The sequence below is a fragment of the Monodelphis domestica genome, chromosome 5, assembly GCF_027887165.1.
Source record: "Monodelphis domestica isolate mMonDom1 chromosome 5, mMonDom1.pri, whole genome shotgun sequence".
In the NCBI taxonomy this organism is placed as follows: Eukaryota; Metazoa; Chordata; class Mammalia; order Didelphimorphia; family Didelphidae; genus Monodelphis; species Monodelphis domestica.
The window spans coordinates 256,591,506-256,613,594 of NC_077231.1; the positions used below are offsets into that span (position 1 = coordinate 256,591,506).

At 33.7% G+C, this 22,089-nt stretch overlaps 1 protein-coding gene across 2 annotated transcripts in view; it reads right to left on the reverse strand.

The window, feature by feature from the left end:
• Positions 1–1,419: 1,419 nt before the first annotated feature.
• WAC (WW domain containing adaptor with coiled-coil) overlaps positions 1,420–22,089 on the reverse strand; it is a 107,115-nt gene continuing 86,445 nt past the window's right edge. For both annotated transcript variants that reach the window (XM_056800063.1, XM_056800064.1), the window contains exons 8-14: positions 19,395–19,640; positions 15,537–15,659; positions 15,052–15,200; positions 12,071–12,189; positions 8,364–8,550; positions 7,015–7,142; positions 1,420–2,880 (exon numbers count right to left, since the gene is read on the reverse strand). In XM_056800063.1, the coding sequence (XP_056656041.1) occupies positions 2,811–2,880; positions 7,015–7,142; positions 8,364–8,550; positions 12,071–12,189; positions 15,052–15,200; positions 15,537–15,659; positions 19,395–19,640 (1,022 nt within the window). In that variant the 3' untranslated portion in view covers positions 1,420–2,810. The remainder of the gene's footprint in view (positions 2,881–7,014; positions 7,143–8,363; positions 8,551–12,070; positions 12,190–15,051; positions 15,201–15,536; positions 15,660–19,394; positions 19,641–22,089) is intronic.

Consider the following 22,089-nt stretch of genomic DNA (forward strand, 5'->3'; position numbering starts at 1 on the left):
CAAAATTCAACTTGGTTCCAATATCACCTAAAACTCTATTTTCAGTGTTTAAATCTGTATTAAGTTCCTTTAAATTTAAAAAAAAAAAAGTTCCCAAGGGCCACTTGGTAATTTTCTTTTTGAACTGTCAATAATGGTGCCCATCAAAATGAGACACACTAATGGCACTGGTGTGTAAATCCAAGACATCCACATAGGAGAAATAAAATGATGGTGATACTACAGATGCTGACAGATGAGCTAAAAACCAAAATGGGTTACTGTGACTATTTTAATAGCACTCAGATATTTCCAGGTTGCTAAAAAAAAAAATGCCACTGGACACCATGTCTTTAACAAAGATTTAGAGCCGTAGTTAAGACTACATATAAATTTTATGGAACTAATAAGTAAATTGGAAAAATATTCCAACTTAGACATTTTAATTTTTGTTATTAATCTTAAAAAGTATACCATTTATTCAACTGTAGGTTAGCTTTTTTATAGGTGTTGTGGTTATCACTTCATTTAGAGGCATGAACATAAATATATATGTAAATATGTGTATATGTATATACATATACACACACACATTTTAAAGGGGAGGTTACAAAGTGGCATAGGTCAATAAATGTTTCACATTCAAAAGCCATATTCAAATTTAGCTTAAATCACAAGAGAAATCATCCACTTCAATGAACATTTGTGAACTACATCACAAAATAAATTACCTACTTCTTTTTAGGAAAGGCACAGTGCTGAAATAGTAAGGAGTAACAGGTCTAGATTAATATAACTCTTAAAAATTACATTTGAATGAACTATTTCCAAGTCTAGTGTATATAGTACCAGTCTCAAAAGTATGAACATTTCTTGTAACATTTATTTTTTTGTTACAATCAGAATAATGGGGGGGAGGAGGGGAGAGATGGAGGGGGAAGAGAACGGACCCATAAAAACTACTTTGTACTCAAATAGCAAACAGTTTTCTAAAGATTCAATACAAATTTTAAATTTATATTACAACTAGGATTTTGTTGCATTTTTGATTACCCAATGGAGCTTACATTTAAAAATTTAATTAAAATGAAAAGACTGAACCTTTAAACCGTCAGAGACACTTGATAAAGAAACAGCTTAATGTATCAGAAACAAGTGATTCTGGTACTCTCAGTCAGTATCTCATAATGTAAAAATATTACATTAGTGTCTAACATATTAAAATAAGCCCTTGGTGCTGGCAGTTGTGAAAGCACATGAGTGTATGCCCCAACAGAAGAAATCTCTCTATGGAGAAAAGTATTTCAAGTTGAGATTTTGAAATAAAAGATTTTACTGCATACAAAAACTATTGAGATTTAGACATATCTGGCAGTGTCATGCTAATGCCATGTGAAGACTAATGAGGTTATTTTAGCAAAGAAAAAAAAGCCAAGTTGATTTTGTAGTAGCAATAGTTTCTTTTTTTATTTTTAATATACTTTAGGAAACAATATACAAAGCTGAGCTTTCCACCATTTCCAGATAACAGTGGGATGCTCCAATTACACAAATTTAGCGTTTTGTGATGGCTAAGAACAGCAGTCAGCACCAGACTTGAACAGTTAGCTACAACACAAACATCCTTCCAAATGAAATGTCATAATAGCAAGACAGGTAAACCAGGGTTTAACATATGACACCCTTGGGGATGTTCTGATCATTCTTGTTGAATGTCATATTTCATTAAATATTTTATACAGAATTTCTTGTTTACAAGCTAAAAGAAAACTTCTCTTGAGGAATTATTTTAATTAAGTATAAATGTTCAACAAGAATAGTCCTGATGAAGAATCCCCAAGTAGTCAAATTCTAATATGCACTGACCGAAGGAAATGAAAAGTAACCATTTTTTTGTTTTTGTTTTAACATGTTTATTACAACAGATACAATTCACATCTGACTAGGTTTTTTTTCCTCTTTCCCCTCCCACAACCATGTTCATTGGGCTATTTCCTTATATTTGAGCAATCAATGTACTTTCAGCACACATGCCCAGCAGTACTATTAAGTCCATTCTTACAGGGTGCAAATGGAAATACATTTCAATAATTTATACAAACAAGTGGGTTATGCTCAATCACTGCAATTTTAAGCTACTGTACACAGGAATGAAAAGATTATAGAAAAAGTGCCATAGCAACAGTGCCTTAAGAAAAGAGAAAATTAGAAGCATTAAAAAATGGATAAAATCAGATCTAGGATTTCAGAGGGGAAATGGAACACTGAAAATGAAAAACATTTCTCTGCAAAAACAGAAATGGAGAAGCACTGCTCTTGATTGGGTGCAAGTGTGGAAACAGTTGTTTCATGATATTTTTGTACACTGCCCAAACTGTTCCAAATTGTTGCAGCCTTAGACACAGATCGCCTGGCGCCTGCACTGTATTTTCGGAAATGCAAGATTTCTGAATGATAAATTAACCCCCAAATTTAAAAAAAAAAAAAAAAAGCTAATTTTGCAGACAGGTTTACATGTAAAAGGCTAGGTATTTAGCCACCTCAGCATTGATTAGTTTTGGATGTCTAAGCTCTGATACACATGGCTTCCCATGGCTTCACTCTACAAAACATATTTACAACGTGAAGAATACATCTACAAGAAATCTACATTTCAGGGGTTTTACAAATCAATCTTGTAGCTTCCCCTGAATTGACTTTCATGTCCCCATCCCCTTGTCATTTTCCATTGCCCAGCTTAACGGTCCAAAGTCTACTCAAATGCAGCTCAAAATTGTTAAGATTGGGCAACCAGTTCCTGTACTCAAAACCATGTGCAATTATTCACATCTTCACACCATGAAGGAATTCTGATTCTTTAGCTTTTCAAGTTCTTTAATTTGTTGTCTCAAAAATAGTATCCTGAAAAATAAAATAAAAGATTAAACTTATTTACCAGATATGACATTTTATTTATTCATCTTTGAATTACAAATAAAACTTCTTAGTGAATATACAACCTCATACACCACAATCAGAGAGTATCTGATAACCAATCAACCTATTAAGTATAATTATGTAAATGAATTGCCTGAGCCTTTTAAAGTATAGACAGTTTGATAGATGCTCCATATACTATTTCACAGTGTTGAAGTCAAAAGTTAGTACCATGATTATCAAACTTTTTTCTTAAACGAATTATATTGAAATACCATAGAAAATACAATATATATTGGGTATACTTGGAAGGCAACAATACAATTCTACTTAACCCACAAGGAATGGGTTAACTGTCTTTTCCTTTTCCCTCTAACCCTTCTTATTGAATCTAAAAATCATTAGCCTCCTTGACTACCTTAAATACAACATAGTCAATATGAATAAAATAATTCTTTTATAATAGGGTCCTTCTTTCAGAAATTTAATTACATTGTTTGGCAGAGAGAGCCCAAGACAACCTTAGGAAGCAGTTTGGGGTAGTAAAGGCCCAAAAAATCTCCGGTCAAATCTGTCCTTGAAAAACTTGAATTGATTGGCTTTGAATTTCTTCACAAAAGGTTATTTATTCCTTTTTAGTAGAAAGTTTGAGTCGAAAGGGAACATTCATTTTTTTCTCTTTAAATCATTAAGAGAAGTATCAATAAGCTTCATCAGACTGCTAACTATTACTGACACAAAAAAGACTAGGAACCCCTGCCCTAGGGGACAAAGGTTTTCTTTTTTTCCTTTTTTCTATTTTGGTTGCAATCCAAAGGCAAGAATTTATGCTCAAGGGAATTTCAGAATTCATTAATGCCTTTTAATGACCTAACATTGCCTTTACTTTCTTATTCACATAGCATTAGCTCTTCCTTACCTACAATCCAAAGGCCACACAATGGAGGAAAAGGTGAGGTTGATAGGAATAGTGGGTTTAAATTGTGGGAGACTCTTTCCAAAGAAGACAGAAAAAAACACATAGCAAAAGCCTTTTCTTTTGTTCAATGGGTAGGGAATAGGGAGGGAAATAATTCAAAACTGAAGAGGTAATATATTCAACAAAAATTTAAAAATCAGCAAAGAAAAACCCTCCCTTTTCTGCCCCATCCTTCTGGGCTTGCTTTCCCACCAAGGAAAACTACAGGGTTCACCAGAATCTAGTACTAGGAGGTGCCTGTGTTATCACATACATTTTCCTGGGAATGTAAGTACACAGTGTTGAGGAAAAAATAAAAGTTGAGAAACCAATAGCAAGTCCTGAGATGGGGTGGGGGTAAAGGTGAGAGGAGGGAGATTACCATACATTCTTGTGCCCTTGGCTACTAGAAGCAGCTCAGTCAATGCTATGGAGAGGCAGAAGAGGAAAAGTCACAGTACTGTCCAAGAAGATGCTGCCTTGATTAAGTATATACAGCTAAATGTTCCTATGATCCAACAGTACTGTAACTAACTCCTCACTACTTTGGAAACTTTGCCCACATTGACCACCTCTCCCTTCTTTTATCATCTATAAATATTCATTTTGTCATTTATTTAGTGGATAATGCTGTTATTTCATACATGAACACTTTTCTCCACAAAGCTTGTTAAAGGGGTGTGTGTGTGTGTGTGTGTGTGTGTGTGTTGTGTGTGTGTTGTGTGTGTGTGTTCAGGAGTGGGTGGTTGTCTGTCACGTAAAACACCTTTGTAAATCAGCTAAAATGCCCTGAAACAATGCAATAAATACTAAAAGCTCAAAAAAGAAAAAACCTGCTGAATCAAATGAAATGATTTTAAGATAAATTAGTTCAAGGAAAACAGCACAACAACTTCAATGAAAGATTTCTAGTTAACTGAGGTTAAATTTAATAGCTGGCATATTATCTCTGTATTTGTCTAATAAAAATGAACACCATTTAAATGCAAATTAGGACTAATTTTACATATCTCCCAGATACTTCAGTGCTTAGGGTGAAATATCATTCTTTCCTCAGTATACCACAAATAGCACATAAGTTTCTGTAATATTGTATTGTTTTTCAGTGTTCCATGATAAAATGGAATGCATCCGGAATCTTTACATCAAAGAAAAAAAAAACATCAAGCCTGCTTTTGTTTTACTGGAAGCATTTTTTAGAAAGTCAACAAAGTTTTATTATGCAACATTTACCTAAAATTCTTTGGTAACTTAAAGAGGGTCAGAATATATTTTACTAAATTGCAATATGCTAAAATTTCCACATGGTTTTAATCAAAAGGAGTGTGAATAGTGGCCTTAATTATAGAATCAGTGGATCTTACATTTGAAAAAACCCTATGAAATTTTCTACTCCAACCTGAAACAAATATCTAAAAAAGTAGTTGCGGTCAAATACACAGGTACAAAATGGAGCAATATGTTACATGGGCTCTCTTCATCCCTAAAATAAGCAGAAAGTCTGAAATTGGCATTATCTGTGTTCTCTAGTAAGAGTCTGCATATCTCAAGGAAATTCATAAAGTTGCTGTACAAGACAGACAACATATTTCATATAATGTTGATTTTGAGTTGAATTACATAAAAATAAAGGAGGCAATATTCTTAGTGGCATAAGATAAACATGTACAAATTAGCATGACCAAAGTAATTAAATTTATTGACTTATACAATATACCTTACAACTTTTCCCATCTTTAAATGTAAAAACGTAATGTGTCCTAATTTGCCACAATCATTTACATGATTGGGCATCAGATTCAAAAGATTGACACATATTCCTTAATTCTTCATCATGAAATGACACTTATCACATTGGATATTAAGCATACCTTTGATGAATAGTCCATTTTTCCAAGTCTAGCCTTGATTACATATAGCCCATAAGTTTTCATTGGGGTTTAAACCAGGCAAGTTCTCAGGCCACTGAAGCATCTTTATCTCCATCTCTTGGCATGATGTAAGGCCATGTTGCAATATTCCATTTCCATTTGGAAGTTATTATTATAATTCTGCTTCTTAATTTATGAATATATCTACCAGACTTTCTTATTCTCAATGGTAACAAGATTTCCAGGAGAACCAAAAAGGAAAAAAATCCCCAAAACTTGTTGGGATGGGTTGGGGTGGGGGGGGAATCAATATTTTACAGTCTGATGAAGATGCCCTGATCTTATAGGCTCATCTGGATGTCTTCTGACAAGAGTTCTGTTTAGGCTTGAATGAAAATCTGCATTTCATCAACAAAAATTTCCGATCTTTTACTCAACCTTCAGTTCTCTAGTCTTTATATTGTCTTGACTATAACAAAGAGTTTTTCCCCCCTTTACTGCAATGAGTAGCAGGTGAATTTAATTTAAAAAACAGCATCTTCTCACTACTCTTCCAGCTTCAAGAAGCCTATGTTGCACTGTAGAGTTATCAGGTTCCTCTGAAGACCTTTGCTTGTTTTCTGAGAATTAGACTCTTTTTCCGCAACAGTTTGTCAGTTGTTGGCATTGCCTTATGTTTTTGATGGTATTTTCCTTTGTGCTTTGATGTAACTGATCCTGTTTCATTGTGGGCTTGATCATTTAAATGCTTGACATCCCCACATCAATAGCAGCTGCAAAATCTAACAGTCATTGAAGTGTGCTCTCTTAAGAGCTATAATTTTTGCATGTTTCCTTGGAGTAATATCCATTCTTAAAAACCACAGAATTAAAAACATAACAAGAGAGCAATGAAACATGTGTATTGCAGGAAATTCAGAACTCAACTGAGACAACTAACAAATGGTGGAGAAATCAGCTCAATCTGATTTCAGGTGATCAATGACAAACGTTTTGAGTCAGCCTAATGTCAACGGAAGCACACACTCATGACCTCTGCTGTCACTAAATGACACCATATCAAAATTATGTCTCAAGTAATATACACCATTGTATAACTGAAAAAACTGTATAAACCTAAGTTTAGTTATGACAGTTAGAATGTTATTTAATTACTGGAACATGATAAAATTATGTCAATAGAAATTAGAATTTAAAATTTCAATAATTTATAATTTATGGCCATCAACTTATTAGAAACAAGGCATAGGATTTTTTTTTAAAAAAGACAAACACTATGCAAAATCTTACCTTTGCTCACGCAAAGTTGCTTGAATTTCACATACTCGGACTAAAGATCTTAAGTTTTTTAATTCAGTACAAATTTCTGACATATGAACACTTCCCATGTTATGAGCTTCTTCACGCAACCTTGATGCCTAAGTGTACATAAAAATTATTTTTACTATTAGGAAAACAAATGTTCTCTTACTCAAAAGTATTTATGGGGTTTCTCAATTATCAGCAATCTGTAACATGGGACTATAAAGTAATAAAAAGGATTATCAAAAGAGAGAGCAAAAGTTTACTAAGAAATATCTATGTTAATCATCTGTACATGAAAGAATGAGCTTCATTTTACAAATTCTATCTATTCCCCCCACCTCCAAAAGCATACCAGATGGGATTTTAAGAAAGAAAGATTATAACACAAGGAAATATAAATGAATGACAGGGTACCAGAGAGTCAATGGCTGTCTTTTGAGGTTGTTGAATATCCAAATTTCAAATAACTATTAAGAACCAAGATACAGGCCTTCATTTTGAAAGCCATATTCTCATTAATAAGCAACTAAAGAGTAACTCAGCGAGGTTGAGGTAAGGGGAGGAGAAAAGTAATAACTTTACCAGCTATTTGTAAAGACGTTCATATAGATACAATCAACAACCTCATAAATCCTTCTGATTATACATACATTTCCTTTGACCTCTTTTGAGGATTCTTTTCTCCTTCCAAGCTGTCCTTGGAATACATTTTAATACAGATGAAATAAATTGTCTATGAAATGATTATTAACAAATCCTACATATTCCAACTCTGCAATAATTTTTACATTTATATACTACTTCTCCACCTGCTCCATCATTCTTTGTAGCACAATTCAGATACCATCATTTTTATGAACTCTTTCCCAAAACCCTCACATCAGGAATGACTTCCTCCACTTTGAAGTCAAGTACTTGGCCATCACTGTTCTTATGTACCTGTATATTAAGTTATATGTATGTGTCACAACTCTACTACTAGATTTTAAGCAAGTAGAACCCAGATTGTCTGACTCTCTGTTTAGTGCTATTTCCAGGATAATACAATGCCTCCTTTAAAATGACCACATAGATATTCCACCCCTCACCCTACCCCATCTATATAATGAATTTAGAAACCTGTTTCAGTGAAGGTCAGGTCTTACATGATTTTCTTTTATGGATTTTGATTATATTAAATATAGTTAGAAATAATCAAGCCATCAAGCAATACTTCAAAATTTGTTTCTATAAAGAGCTTTATTTTTATAACAGTACTGTAGAACTGAACTTACTATTTTTTAGGTATTCACCCCAAGGATCTAAATATTCAGACATTCAGAACATGCACATACCTGTTTCTCTGCATGATCTGCAGGCCAACCTTGAACATGTTTTATAAGATTTTCATTGAAGTGTGCTGCTAGGGTAGGTGTTAATGAACATGTAGGTCGGGTAGATGAATTCTGTGGTACAACTGTTGCATTAGATGCATTACTACTAGAAGTATGATTTGGACCAGGAGATGGACTTCTCTGACTACTGTAAGATAGAAAGAATATTTCAGTTTGTTTCTAAAGAGTAAGGCATTCTGAAATAATCATCAAATGTCACCATAAAACACCATATATATTAAGCTCAAGAAAAACATAATTTACATAGAAAATATTTAAGACAAAAATGAGGATGCCGCCCATCGTACTCTATTTTAAATCTGTATTCCCTTCACTCCACTTTAAAAAGAGTGCTTTAGCCAAATCTCAATTTGAATGAATATCTAATTCCTTCAATAGAACATTTACATACAAATATAAATTCAGACTTTCTATGGCATTGCAACTAGAATTATTTTCTTCTTCTTGTTTCAGTCATGACCAATTCTTTGTGACCTCATTTGGGATTTTATTGGCAAAGATACTGGAATTGCCATTCCCTTCTCTAGCTCCTTTTACAGATGAGATACTTAAGCAAAGAGGGTTAAGTGACTTGCCCAGGGTCACACAGCTACTAATAAGTTTCTGAGGGGAGATCTGAACTCAGAAAGAGTAAGTCTTTCTGACTCCAGGCCCAGCACTATCCACTGCAGCACCTAGCTACCTCTTAAATGAATCCATTCCTAGTACCATCTTCAATATAAAAAGCAAAAGAATATGCCATCTTGCAAAAAAAATCCAACTTAGGGTAAAGGGGCAAAGATCCAAGTTGACAAAAATTTACTGAAGACACTAAGTAATCTGAAGAATTAGTCAACTAAAATTTCTATTGTTTTAATCATTAAAAAAAATTCAAATTCAGTTGAGTCTACTTTTTTAGAGCATTGTTTTGAATTAATAATGAAAGATTTGTGTGTCTGAAGTAGTGAGGGAGATGTTTCCAAATAGTATTGGTTGTAAAACAATAGATATTTTAATTAGACATAAAGATGGAATTCCAAATAAAACATATAAAATGAATAAAGCCTACAGTGTTTATTGGCATATTATCACCAACTTGGAGGCGCAAATAAGAAACTTTTTTCTCTGTGAATAATAGGTTCCCATATCTCTTAAGACTAGAAGAATCACTATGAAATCTTAAGAATAGCTGTGACCATGACCAATCACGGAGCAAAAATAAATGCTATGGTGATTATATATATATAAAAATATAGACATAGATATGGATAATAGATATCAGTAGTTGAAATTTAGCATTTAAGTTTATATATAATACACATAATTACTCAGGATCTTAAGTTATTGCTTTGAATATCAATGGATCATTATACTGATGAAGTATAAAAGTGCTGATTAATCGAAAATTTAAAATGCCAGAATGCTTTCTCTATACCACCTTTCAATGGTATGGACTGCTCATGTTTGAATCATTTAACTGGTTTTTTGTTTGTTTTAACCAAGGGTTTAAAAAAGGATCAAATGAGGGTAGATTTGAGCTCTAGATGGCAGCACTTCTGAAGACATTCCAGTTTTCAGATTCCCTTCCACCTTGCTCTAGGATGTACCCTCTATCTTCCAGCCCAACCCTTCATAAGCACCTTCACCAAAACAGTTGCCAGCCAGATGCCCTAGGTCAGCTCTCTGTAAAGACAAACCCTTGAGGGCAATGTTTACCTAGCTAAACGAATTTCTCAATGATTAACATATTTATACATAGTTGCCTGCTTGTTTAAAGATTTTCTTTTGTATTCTGAGGGCTTAACACTGTGCCGGTCATATATAGTAAGTACTAAATAAATGCTAGCTGTCTTATAAATGACAGCAATAGACCCACATAATTTCTATAATCAATAGTATACTGTGAAAAGGGAATTCTTTGTTCCCTTTGTCTATTCTAGGTTTATACTTGTGAAAGGGAGTCCTTTATTCCCTTTGTATATTTTGAGTTAACACACCTTTTGATTGAATTAACAAAAGCTTGAATAGGTGGAGGAGCTTGCAAACCACTTAAGAGAATTCACACCCTTTCAACTCAGTCAGCCAGGAATCTGTGAACTCTTTTGATGAGTATTCACCTCTCCAGAAGGTGACAAGAGGTTCCCACAAACACTGGTCTCTGGGCAGTGCTGAGCAATTTGGAAGCTATGATTGGTCCTTGTGAAAAGGGGAAGGGACAAGAAGTCACTATAAAAATTCCTGAATTTCTGGGGCTAGGGAAGTCAACTCCAAGGTAGTCATTTCAAGGAAGGTCTGCTCAAGGAAGAAAATCAGCCAAGAGTCACCTTCAGTTTGAGTCATCATCTTGACATGCTTCTTGGAGGGAACTTAGGTAAGTGGATAGCTGGCTTTCCCTTCCTGTCTTCTGGAGAGTTTAATTCCGGTTGAAGGTCAACAAGCCCTGGTTGATTCCAGCATCAGAGCAATTATTTGGTTAGATATAGGCTAATGTCTTCTCTACCCTTTTGTATTTCTCTGCGTTCACTCTTTCTACCTCTTTTGTAAATAAAAGCTATTAAAGGTAATTTTTTGGCAACCATCACTATTATTTATAATCTTCATATATTTTAGTCAAACCATTAATTTTTAACCCTTACATTTTCAAGACTTGGTACAAGTCCTGGTTCTACCACTTTCTAGCCAAGTGACCACAGACAAGTCAAAAAACCTTTGGAACTTCAGTTTTCTCAATTATGAAATGTAAATGATAAATATAGCTACTTTCCTTCACAGGGTTTTTGCCAAAAGGGTGCTTTATAAGCTAAGGTACTACAAAAATATAAATAACCTATACTGTCATGACATTTAATTAATTAAAAATATTTTTAAGTATGACCAATATATTTGTTAGACATCTAATAATAAATTGCAGAGAAAATACTTATTTTTTTGGTAAGAAGGGAAGGGGAAGTAGATTTAAAAAGGAAAGAAATGAATTGATTTTTAAAGGAAAAGAACAAAATCCTCAATTCCTGGCAACATTTATGAGATGATTTTCATATATCCTGATGTAAGTTTTACTCTATTATGTAAAAACTAATTTTTCTGGTATTACACTAATGAACAGTTAGTATTAGCCTTTTGGTGTCACTGAAGTGTAAAATGACACTTAAAAAAAGATGTGTGATAGCCTTGGAAAGAAATTTCAAAGAAGTTCTGAAAAAAAATATTATTAATGAAATATGTAGCATCTCAACAAATATATTGTGAAAGGTATGGCATTCATTCAGATGTAGGAGTTCTGAGAGGAAATGCTTGTCCAAACTATCAAAGCTACTGGGGGATCTGAACTGTTGGCTTCTGCCTAGCTGAGGTATGGAATTTCAACTTGCTTGGTTTCTCAAAAAGGTAATAGCAAGATCCCATAATAAAGATGCTAATGATACTATCCAATGTTCTGTGTATATCTACCAGCCTTTTAATTCAAAAACATACATTTCTAGTTGATCGCACAAAATTTTATTATTTTATATTTTAGAAATTGAATAGTCTTCCAAGCAAGATTCAGCAAACTATATGTGTGTGTGTGTGTGTGTGTGTGTGTGTGTGTGTGTGTGTGTGTGATGAATAAAACAAGGTCATCTTAAATAAGAATAAAACAAAAGATAAAGACACAATGTTAAATATACCTTGACCGTTGAAGACTCCTAGGAGATGCTGGTTCATGACCTTGTTGCTTGTCAGCAGTTACTGGCTGCTGAGAGGCAGACTGGGAGACTGGTCCTTGCTTAACACCTGGAGTACTAACCTAAAGTTCAAAAACATGTTTAGAGTGTTCTATCACTTATAGGCCACAAAAATGTAAACTAAGGTCAGCAAAAGAAGAAATTGATGATGACGTTGATAATGGTAAACTCTTATTTATAATGTTTACTCTGAGCCAGGCTGGCACTCTATTACATGCTTTACAATTATTATCTCATTTGATTCTCACAACAACCTTGGGAGGGAAGTACTGCTATTATTAGATGAGGAAACTAAGGCAAACATGGTTTAAGTGCCTTGCCTAGGGTCACACAGCTAATAAGTATCTGATGTCATATTTGAACTCAGCCTTTCCTGACTGTACAATAGAGCTGCCAATAATTAAGTCTTTCTAACTTTAAGCACAGTTTGTGCCCAATTTAGATAGAAATGTGACTGGCTGCAACATCACCATTATGTGAAATGGAAAAAAATAATTCTCATTATACCTCACTTGGTCTTTCTTATTAAACATTCCATGATCTAAATTAAACATGATGAAGGGTACAATAAGTATAATACAAATCTTATGAACATAGTTTTTGACTTATGTTAATGGTTTGAGAAGACATTATATAACACCTAATTATGTACACATGGATTGTCCTTCCATTTTGGGTAGTGCTTATATAGTTTCAAACATATTACAGGAGTGTTTTAACAGTAGATTGACTAATAGAAGAAATGGAATTATAATCCTGATTCTGCCATTAAACAGCTGTATGATCTTGGCCAATTACGATTTTCCTGAGCTTCAGTTTATCTTTTTAAAAGGAAAGAATCGAATTAATGTTTTCCAAGATACTTGTTCGTCTCTGAAACTGCATTACCTAAAGAATCACAGTTTTCATAGATTCCAATAATTTAAAGATAAGTACTGAAAAATATTAAGAAGCACATGGGACTCAATTGTAAATAAAATCTACTACAGAAACATGTTTAAGTTTAATCATCTAAATACTAGTCCTCTTAAGAAAAATTAAAATTTTAGATAATCTATTCTACACTATTGATTTTGCAGATGAAGATAGTAAAGAACTCAGAGAGATTAATTCATCTGTCAATAAAAAAGGAGGCTATTTCTCACATGACCACTTATAATCATTCCTAATCCTAAATATCTCCCAATGCATTAGTGTATATTGAAAGAGTTCGACTCAATCTCAACTCTGTCCTTTACTATACATGGTACAAACATTTAATCTCTCTAGATCTTAAGTTTCCTCATCTGTAAAATGAGATCTTCTCAGTAAATCTTAAGATCTTATGAAATAATTCTTTTAAACCTAAAACATGGGTGTAACCGACCATTCTCTTCTAAGGCAAGTAATTATTCATATTTTTATAACCTCTAGATCCTAAACTCAGCAAAATTACACTTTTTCAGATTAAAAAGTTTTAGTGAAATTTGCTTATGGGAACTTGAGATTATTCAAAAAGATGATTCCACAAATGAACTGTCTGCTGAGTTTAAGGTAAAATAAAGAAATATTACAGAATGCTCAGGCTTTGCAAGAGTTAAATCTGGATGATCTTTTATGAAGTCAATTCTCCTTTGTGTCTTGTTAGATGCATTCAACTCAAGGTTTTTTGTCTAAAAGAAATGAGTTTTTTGACTTCAAGATCAGGAATCTGCTCTTCTGTGGAAAATACTCTTTACTATCAACAAACTCCTAACAGTGTAGACAATTAGATTTCAGGTTTATTCAGGGGCAGATTCTGAATTTGATGTAACTTCAACTGACAGAAATTGTACAAAGGCAAAATAAAACTAAAAAAAAGTTAAAGGTTATGAACCAAATTTAATTAGAACACCAAGCTTTTAAAATAAAGTTTTAAATAATACTCTCCTAACATGTTATTCATGTTTTATAATCACTCATAACTTGTTTTTCAAAGTAATAAAGTAATAAAAATTATGAGAGAAGGGGTTACATTTTGGAGCTACATGATAAAAATTAATGGATATATATAGATTTGGGGCTTTATAACTTATTAGAACCAACAAAGTATCAATAGTGATATTTCTTGGTCACCAAGGCAAGAATGAGCATGACCAGGCCTTTCTTATGAATGCAAGTTCATTGAGGAAATTTCAAAGTTTTCTAGAACTCTCAGTGAAATAAATGGTGGTAAAAAACAATAACCTGGATTTTAATCAAGATTTTGCCACTACCTAGCTATGTGACCACAGGAAAAAAAATCACATAAATTTTGTAACTCAGTCTCTTCAACAACCAAAGGAGACCAATGAACCAGAAAGATTGATTTTTCTGCTGGAAGTGTCACATTCACTGGTTCAAACTCCTTTCATTTTATAGGTGAGAAGAATGAGGTTCAGAAAGACTGCTCAAGAGCACAGTTAGTAAATGGCAAACCTAGTATATAATCCCACTCCTCTGCCTGCATAGCCAGTGCCCATTCTCCTATTTTCGGCTCTCCTTGAGCTCTGAACTTTAGGAAGCCTATTTTCTTTGTTCCTCCTCTCAAAGTTACAAACTCCTTCAATAAAATACTATGAGGAAAGGAGTTCTGGATGTAAAAGAGATTTGGCATATCTCAAGAGCCAGAATGTCTACTGCTTCTCAATCCCATAGTGAGAATCCCAAAAGACTGGCAATGCTCTAAAGATCTTCAAATATTTCTCAGCTACCCAAAATAACACCTCTATGTTGAATTTTATGCCACTATTTCCCTCTGGCTTGATGGGTGCTCTCTATTTGGGTTTCATTTTATAGAGGTTATCTCCTACAATCAAGAGATTTAAGAATGCATAATTAGATTCCAAGAAATAATATTATTTTTCTCCAAAGTACTAACCAACAAATAATCACCACAACTTAAGCATACATTTTAAAGAACATACCTTTGGCTGTGATGATACAGGAGGTGTATTTATCAAAGGTTTAATAGGAACTGTGTTAGTTTGAGGCGTGCTTATCCTTGGGGATACATATGACCTTGGGGATGAGGCATCAGATGTTAAAGACATGGGAGACTGATTAGAAGGCTGAGCTGCAATAGAAGAAAAGTATTCTCTATAAATACATATGAAAATTTCTATTTTGAGTGACATATCTAAAAACAATTCAAGTTTCCAATAAATTTAAATCAGGATGGGCTTTATTATGTATATTATATATAAAAAGGAATACAGAATAGCAAAATGAAAAGCAAAAGACTTTAGCTAATAAAAATCCTCAAATAGGCTAGCTATCTAAATGCAACTCTAGAAAGTAATGTTACATATCACAGGGACTTCTTAAACCTAATTTAAACTACTTATTCACACAATATGCAATGAAATCTAGAACACAACTAGGAAAGTAAAGTTCTTAAGACTTTAAATACCTTGTGTAGAAAGCTGTGCAGCTTGAGAAATCAAAGAAGTTATATTGAAAGCAGATGGTCCAGCAGTAAGAATCTTATGGAGTATAGACTGCAGTGAAGCTTGTGTCACAGCTGCTGTAAGAACTGAAAACATCCAACCATTATTATTCCCAAAGCTAAGATTTTAAAAAAAAAATGATACAGTTCACACTTCACTAAAACAACAGATTTCAATAAATACACAAGTTTTGGGTAATACTCATGTTTTTGACTGTCAGCCTGCTAAATAGCCGACTACATTGCTGGTGTAAATTCACTGTAAGTTTTTAATAGGATAAAAATCCATCTATCTGGGAAATTTTTTCTAGAATAGCCATTTCAAGTGTATTTCTCAAGAAATGACAAGCAAAAAACCAAACAACAACAACAAAAAACCCAAAACAAAACAAAAAACCCAAAATGACTAAAGTGGAATCTAACATTATCTAGCTACAAGAGAAGAATGATTTTTAAAAGTTTTATTCATGCCTTTTAGTAGACATTACTTGATAAACAATATCCCCCCTATCAGCCAGTCTTTCCACAATCCCTTGTCAAAACAAAACAATATTAAGCCAAACCAACTGACAGTGTGTGATACTCAAAGATTCATATAGTCTTCCATTTTTCCTAAAAATACAAAGAGGTCCATTTCTCTTCATTTCTTCTCTACGCTAAGCTTGAATATTAAAATTATAAGACAGATAACTGGCTTTTAGTGTTCTTTTCATTTATGCTTTAATAGTCAATGTAGACACAGATTTTCTGGTTCTTATAAGTTCATACAAATTCCCATGTTTCTCTGAATTACTAATATTAATTTTCTTATAGTACAATATTACACTTGATCCATATAATACGATTTGGCCATTCTCCAATCAAGGGGACCTCATACTTTGTTTTCTGTTTCTTAATGGTACAAAAAGTGCTACATTTTTATACATAAGACTTTTCTTTCTATCTGGTTTATGCTTAAACTATGGCATCTCAGGGTTATCAATTTTTCTTGCCCAACTCCAAATTGTCTTCCAAAATAACTTCAGAGTTCTGTCAATATAGTGATTCATAGTCTCTTCAATATTGACTATATCTGTTTTTTCTAACATTTACCAATTTCCTATGCATGAAGTATAATTTCAAGACTGATTTTGTGTGTGTACATATAAGAGCCTGTAAGAGATATCTACCAGAGACATGTGATATATTTCCCCCTATTTGATACATGTTTTCTAGGACCTGATCAGGGAAGAATGATTCCTCTAGTCACACTCATCTACAGGCTCTCCTGCTACTCTCCTTTAACTTTTTAATATAGTACTTTATATTTAGGTCACATATACAATAACATATTGTGGTACAAACTGTCAATCTCAACCTATTTTCTGATAAATTTCCTTCCTCTTTTCCCAATGGTTCTTGCCAGATGGAGAGGAACTAGATGAAGTCCAATATAAAATTTCGAGGCAACTATAGAGTATAATAAGGATTTTGTTTTCAATTGTGAAAGGATGAGCATATTTGAAAATAGAAGGGAAAAACAGTGTATTGGGAGAAAGGGTTTATCAGGATTTTTTGCACTAATATTCCTTAGATTTAATAAAGGGGTATGTTCAAGTATCTGGAAAAATGACAGGATACCTCTATTTTTGCAAATACAGTATATAACAGGGCCCCCTTTATCTGTGGTTTTTTTTCTTCCCTAATTATTTCAGTTATCCATGATCAATCACAAAATATTAGGTACCAAGGTACACATGGTACTATGGTTTCAGTTACTGGCACCTGTGCTAGAGATCTCCCACCCATTCTGCTTTCACTTTTGCTTTTTAAAAGGGGGGGGGGGGGGAGGAAGCAGGAGGGCGTGGGGTTTGAGATTATGTTCCTAAAAAAGACAATGACACATTTTAAAAACACACATAAAATAGAGAAGAGAAGAAAATGAGAAGAGGATACAAACAAGTAAAGCTTTCTCAATACCACTGAACTAAGGCCTTAGTTATTTACTAGCTGTGTGGTTCTGGGTAGTCACTTAACTTGTCCATGCCTGGGTTTCCTGATCTTTAAAATGGGATAATAATACCTATCATTCAGGGTTGTTGTGAGGACCACCTCAGAAAATATATGTAAAGTGTTTTGTAAACCTGTGCTAAATTTAATATATACTTAAACGGAACATTCAAGAGTTTTGAGGTTTCATGTACAATGTCCTTTTGGTGTCTTTTGTAGATATGAATGTTTATTGATGCTTTTCAAGTATGTAATAAAAAATGCCCAAGATGGCTGTGCTAAAAGTGTGAGTCATCTACAAAGAGATAATTAAACCCGTGGGATTGACACAATCATCCAGGGAAGTATATAGAGAGAACACAGCTCAATGACAAATCATTCTGGTATGCTCAGTTAGGGCTTTATATATGGACAATGAGTAAAGATGACCGAGGAGTAAAATTGGTAAAATGAGAAACAGGAGAGAGGAAGGTCAAAAACCCCCAGAAGAGAGAGTATTCAGGAGGATTAGATGGTAAACAGTGTCTAATTTTGAAAAGTATGAGGACTTGGGGGGGGGGGGGGGGGGAGAGAAGGGGGGGCAGGGAGTTTAAGTTTAGCAATTAAGAAGTCATTGGTATATTTGGAGAGGGCAATTTCAGAGATGAGTGATAATGTCAAGAATCAGATTACAAAGGATCAAGAAGTGAATGAAAAGAGAAGCAGAAGGATAGAAGAAGTGAAAACTATTCTCATTAGGAGTTTGGGTATAAAGAGAAGATATATGACAACAGGAAGGTGACTTTTGAGAATGGCAGTTGTTTGGAGATAGCAGGGGTGAGGACAATAAATAACAGAGTCAAGGCATAGCAGCTAAAACCTAATTTTGTTCTCTGAGATACTGTGAGGTTTGAGACACAGGACTACAAATGATATACTCTAGGTCAAGAGAAGGATAATTATCCTGATCTACAAGAGAGGGAACAACAGAACCTAAATAGAAACTATAGGATACTGAGGCTTACTTTAATTTCTGCAAAAGTTCTAAAACATTTCCAAAGGGCTAATTAAAAAAGAAAGTTACAGAAGAACAAGCATGACTTAATCAAATGCACATAAGACCATTCCAGAATAACCTTCTTTCTTTCTTCACAGGGTTATTAAAATGGTAGGTCAATGGAATGTTATATACAGAATATACTTAAGAATATTTTATAAAACTAACTTATACTATTATTTTAGACAAGATGGATCTTATACTATTATAGACAGATAAATCATGACAAGTAGGATTCAGAACTAGATAAAAACCTGAGTCCAAAAAACAGCTATTAATGGTCCAATGTCAAATTGGAATAGGTCTCCAATGGAGTTCCCCACAGATCTGTGCTTGGCCCTGAACAATTTAACATTTTAATTAGTGATGTGGAAAATGAATGTTTGTCAAACTAAAATATTATATAAAGCTAGAAAGGAAAACTTCTAGAAGTATGGAAGAACCAAGATATGTAAGGAGGTAGATAAGAAAATACTAAAATTCTGAACTGAACCTAATAAAATGAAATTAAAGCAAAAAATGTAAACAAAGTCTTAAATTGATTTTGCAAATACAAGTCAGGAAATATATTGAAATAGGAATTCATCTCAGTAGACTTAAAATTTAATGAATCAACACATTTGATAAGGCAGTCATAAAAGCGAATGTGAGAATATACTAAGGTAGTATGTAGGACTTGGATAGTGATGGGTTTTAAGCACCCTGCTCTGGTTAGAGTATTATATCAAATTGTCCCTACTAAATCATTTTAGATTGTGCAAGTTAATTTTTCTTTGCATAAAATATTGTTGTCTTACCTTCATTTATTTTAGATATGTCCACATTAGAATTATTAAGCTGCAAGGTGGCTTGCAAAGCAGGAAGCAGCTGTCGAAGAAGATTTGGGTCCTGAAGTAATGGAGGTATTGGTGACTGTGGAACAGGTGAAACAGGGACTGTGGAAGCAGATGTTGGAGGTGCAGAAGTGGGATTTAGCCCAGAGGCAGATGATGTGGAAGGAGTTGTGCAAGAATGGGATACAGATTTATCTCCTGATGTAGATTCTAAATGCAGAGAGATGAAGAAAAAAATAGTTATTCCTGTTAGCTCATAATTTTTCACACATTGAATAGAGAGGATATTAAAGTCACTAAAGGATTTCAATAATTATTAACACCTAATATTCAGAAACTAAACAAAAAGACAGTCATCTTATCTATCATTTTAATATTTTTAAAATATTAGCATTTTAATACATTTAATACATTAAAATCCATGTATTTTTAAACAATCTTTCCTATGATTATAATCAATTCTATTAACAATAACAATAAAAAACAAGCAGTTAAATAAGTAGGGTGGCTAAAATCCTTTTAGTCTACTTAGAATATAAATTTGCTATTAAATTTTTATCTGAAAACTAAAAACTGAAGTCTGAATTAAGTATCCAGGGAGTGGGAGAGGAAAGGAAATTATCTCTATCATTGGTTCCAACTCTAAAATCAAATAGTTCCATAATCTCTTATTACTCATTGGTGGATTCCAACTCCACTACAGGAGAAAAAATGGGCTGAGGGCATTAATGAAAGAAATTAATGAAAGAAAAATGAAAATGTAGGCAACTTAATGAAAAGAGTGACTGTATTTATATTTAAATGAATTCAGATTTACTACCAAAGAAATTGTTTTGAATATGCAAATAGAGGTGTGATTTCATTGATGCGGACATTTCATCTAATGATGATCACAAATTACTCATGCCTGCCCTATCTGATAAAACTCTAGCTCCATAACTTCTATCTGCCTTCCTAATTTGCAGGATGCTTTCCAACAGTTATCTCTTGCATTAGCTGCACAAACTAATTATTCTTCAATACACAACTTTTATGACAACCAGTTTTTCTTTGAAGTTTGTTGTTGTTCAGTCATATCCAACTCTTTGTGAACTCATTTGGGGTTTTCTTGACAGACAATCAAGTGGTTTGCCATTTCCTTCTCAAGTTCATTTTGCTCAGAATTGAGGCAAATAGGGTAAAATGACTTGCCCAGGGTCACATCTCCTAAGTGTCTAAGGCCAGATTTGAACTGAGAAAGAAGAGTGTTCCTAATTCCACTGTATCATTTGCTACTCCTTCTTTGAAGTTATCTGTTGATATCAGCTCACATTCATCACATGAGTTTTTATTACTAAGTAATTCTGTGGTTTACATACAATCCCACCAAAGAAATGGTATTGGACCAACAAGCTCTTCTATTCAAAGAGAAATTTTCATTAAAGGTGTGCAATTTCCCATATATTATTGCGATAGTTATGTATGTTCATCTAACTGCATTCCATAGTTCAAACAAGCATAAACTTCATTTTTACTAGGCTGTTTGGCCCAACTAATTTTTAATCAGCTCATACAAAGGATGCAGCAAAACTCTGGGACGAACAAAGCCAGCATGTTATCGTCTGGCACAAGAAACAGGTATGAGAACTTCTCTTCTAATTTGTCCTCTGCACTGGATCTCCTTCATTATAGTGGAAAACACACATGGCAAGCATTTATCTCCCAGTTGTATTGCTCACCTGATTTCTTTAATCAAAAGTTCAAAAAGATTATCTGTTCTTATATATTTCAAGGAATATTTAATGCTCTTAATGATCTGACATCTTGTTAGAAAAGTCTTTAAGGTGACATTTTGTTCTACCAATGGTCTTTTAGAATCAACAAAAGCACTGAGATTTGATATTCTCTCCCATGTTTCAATCACTTTTGCAATAATATAGTGCACTATTAATTGCAAAAACACCTATTCACCGATACTCTGAACAAGAAAGACTCAAAGAAGTTTATACATTATCCTAAAAAAAAGGATATAAAAGGGAAATGAGGCCTATTGGTGTGTGGCTGATGATTTCCTATCAGTTGGGGGGGGGGGAAGGGGGGGAATGGTTGTGATGAAAGTCCTATCATAAAAATGCCTGAGATGTTCTTTATCCCCTCAGTCAAACACCTTAGAGAATCAATTCATCCATGCCATCATTACTGGGTCATACCTGGCATATATTTTTTTCTATTTATATTTCATCCCTCCCTTTGGTGTCATTTCTCCTCCTTCCATAAGTACCTAGCAGTGACTCTAATTAAGAAAACTGACATGGTAGCACCACTTTCCTCAGGGGCCAAAGTTTGTGATAAATTTTTTCTCCAATGCAGTAAAAACAATCAGTCCTCACTAAAAAAAGGAAATAAAAAAATCATTTTAAAAGTTTTAGGCAAATAGAGGGAAGCACCTCTCCCCCAAGTCTCAAGAGAGTCCAATGAGAAGGTTGGTAGAGTCAGATGTCTGTTCAATGGCAACAAGAAATATTTCATTTGCTACAGTTTTATCTCACCAGGGATGCTTACCCAGAGCCAGCAAAAATGAGCTGAATAAGGTGGAAAATATTTTAGTGATCACTTTGTTCAATCTATACTTAAATATCTCCTTTACAACCTATAAAACAAGTTTATATCTTAGCCTCTG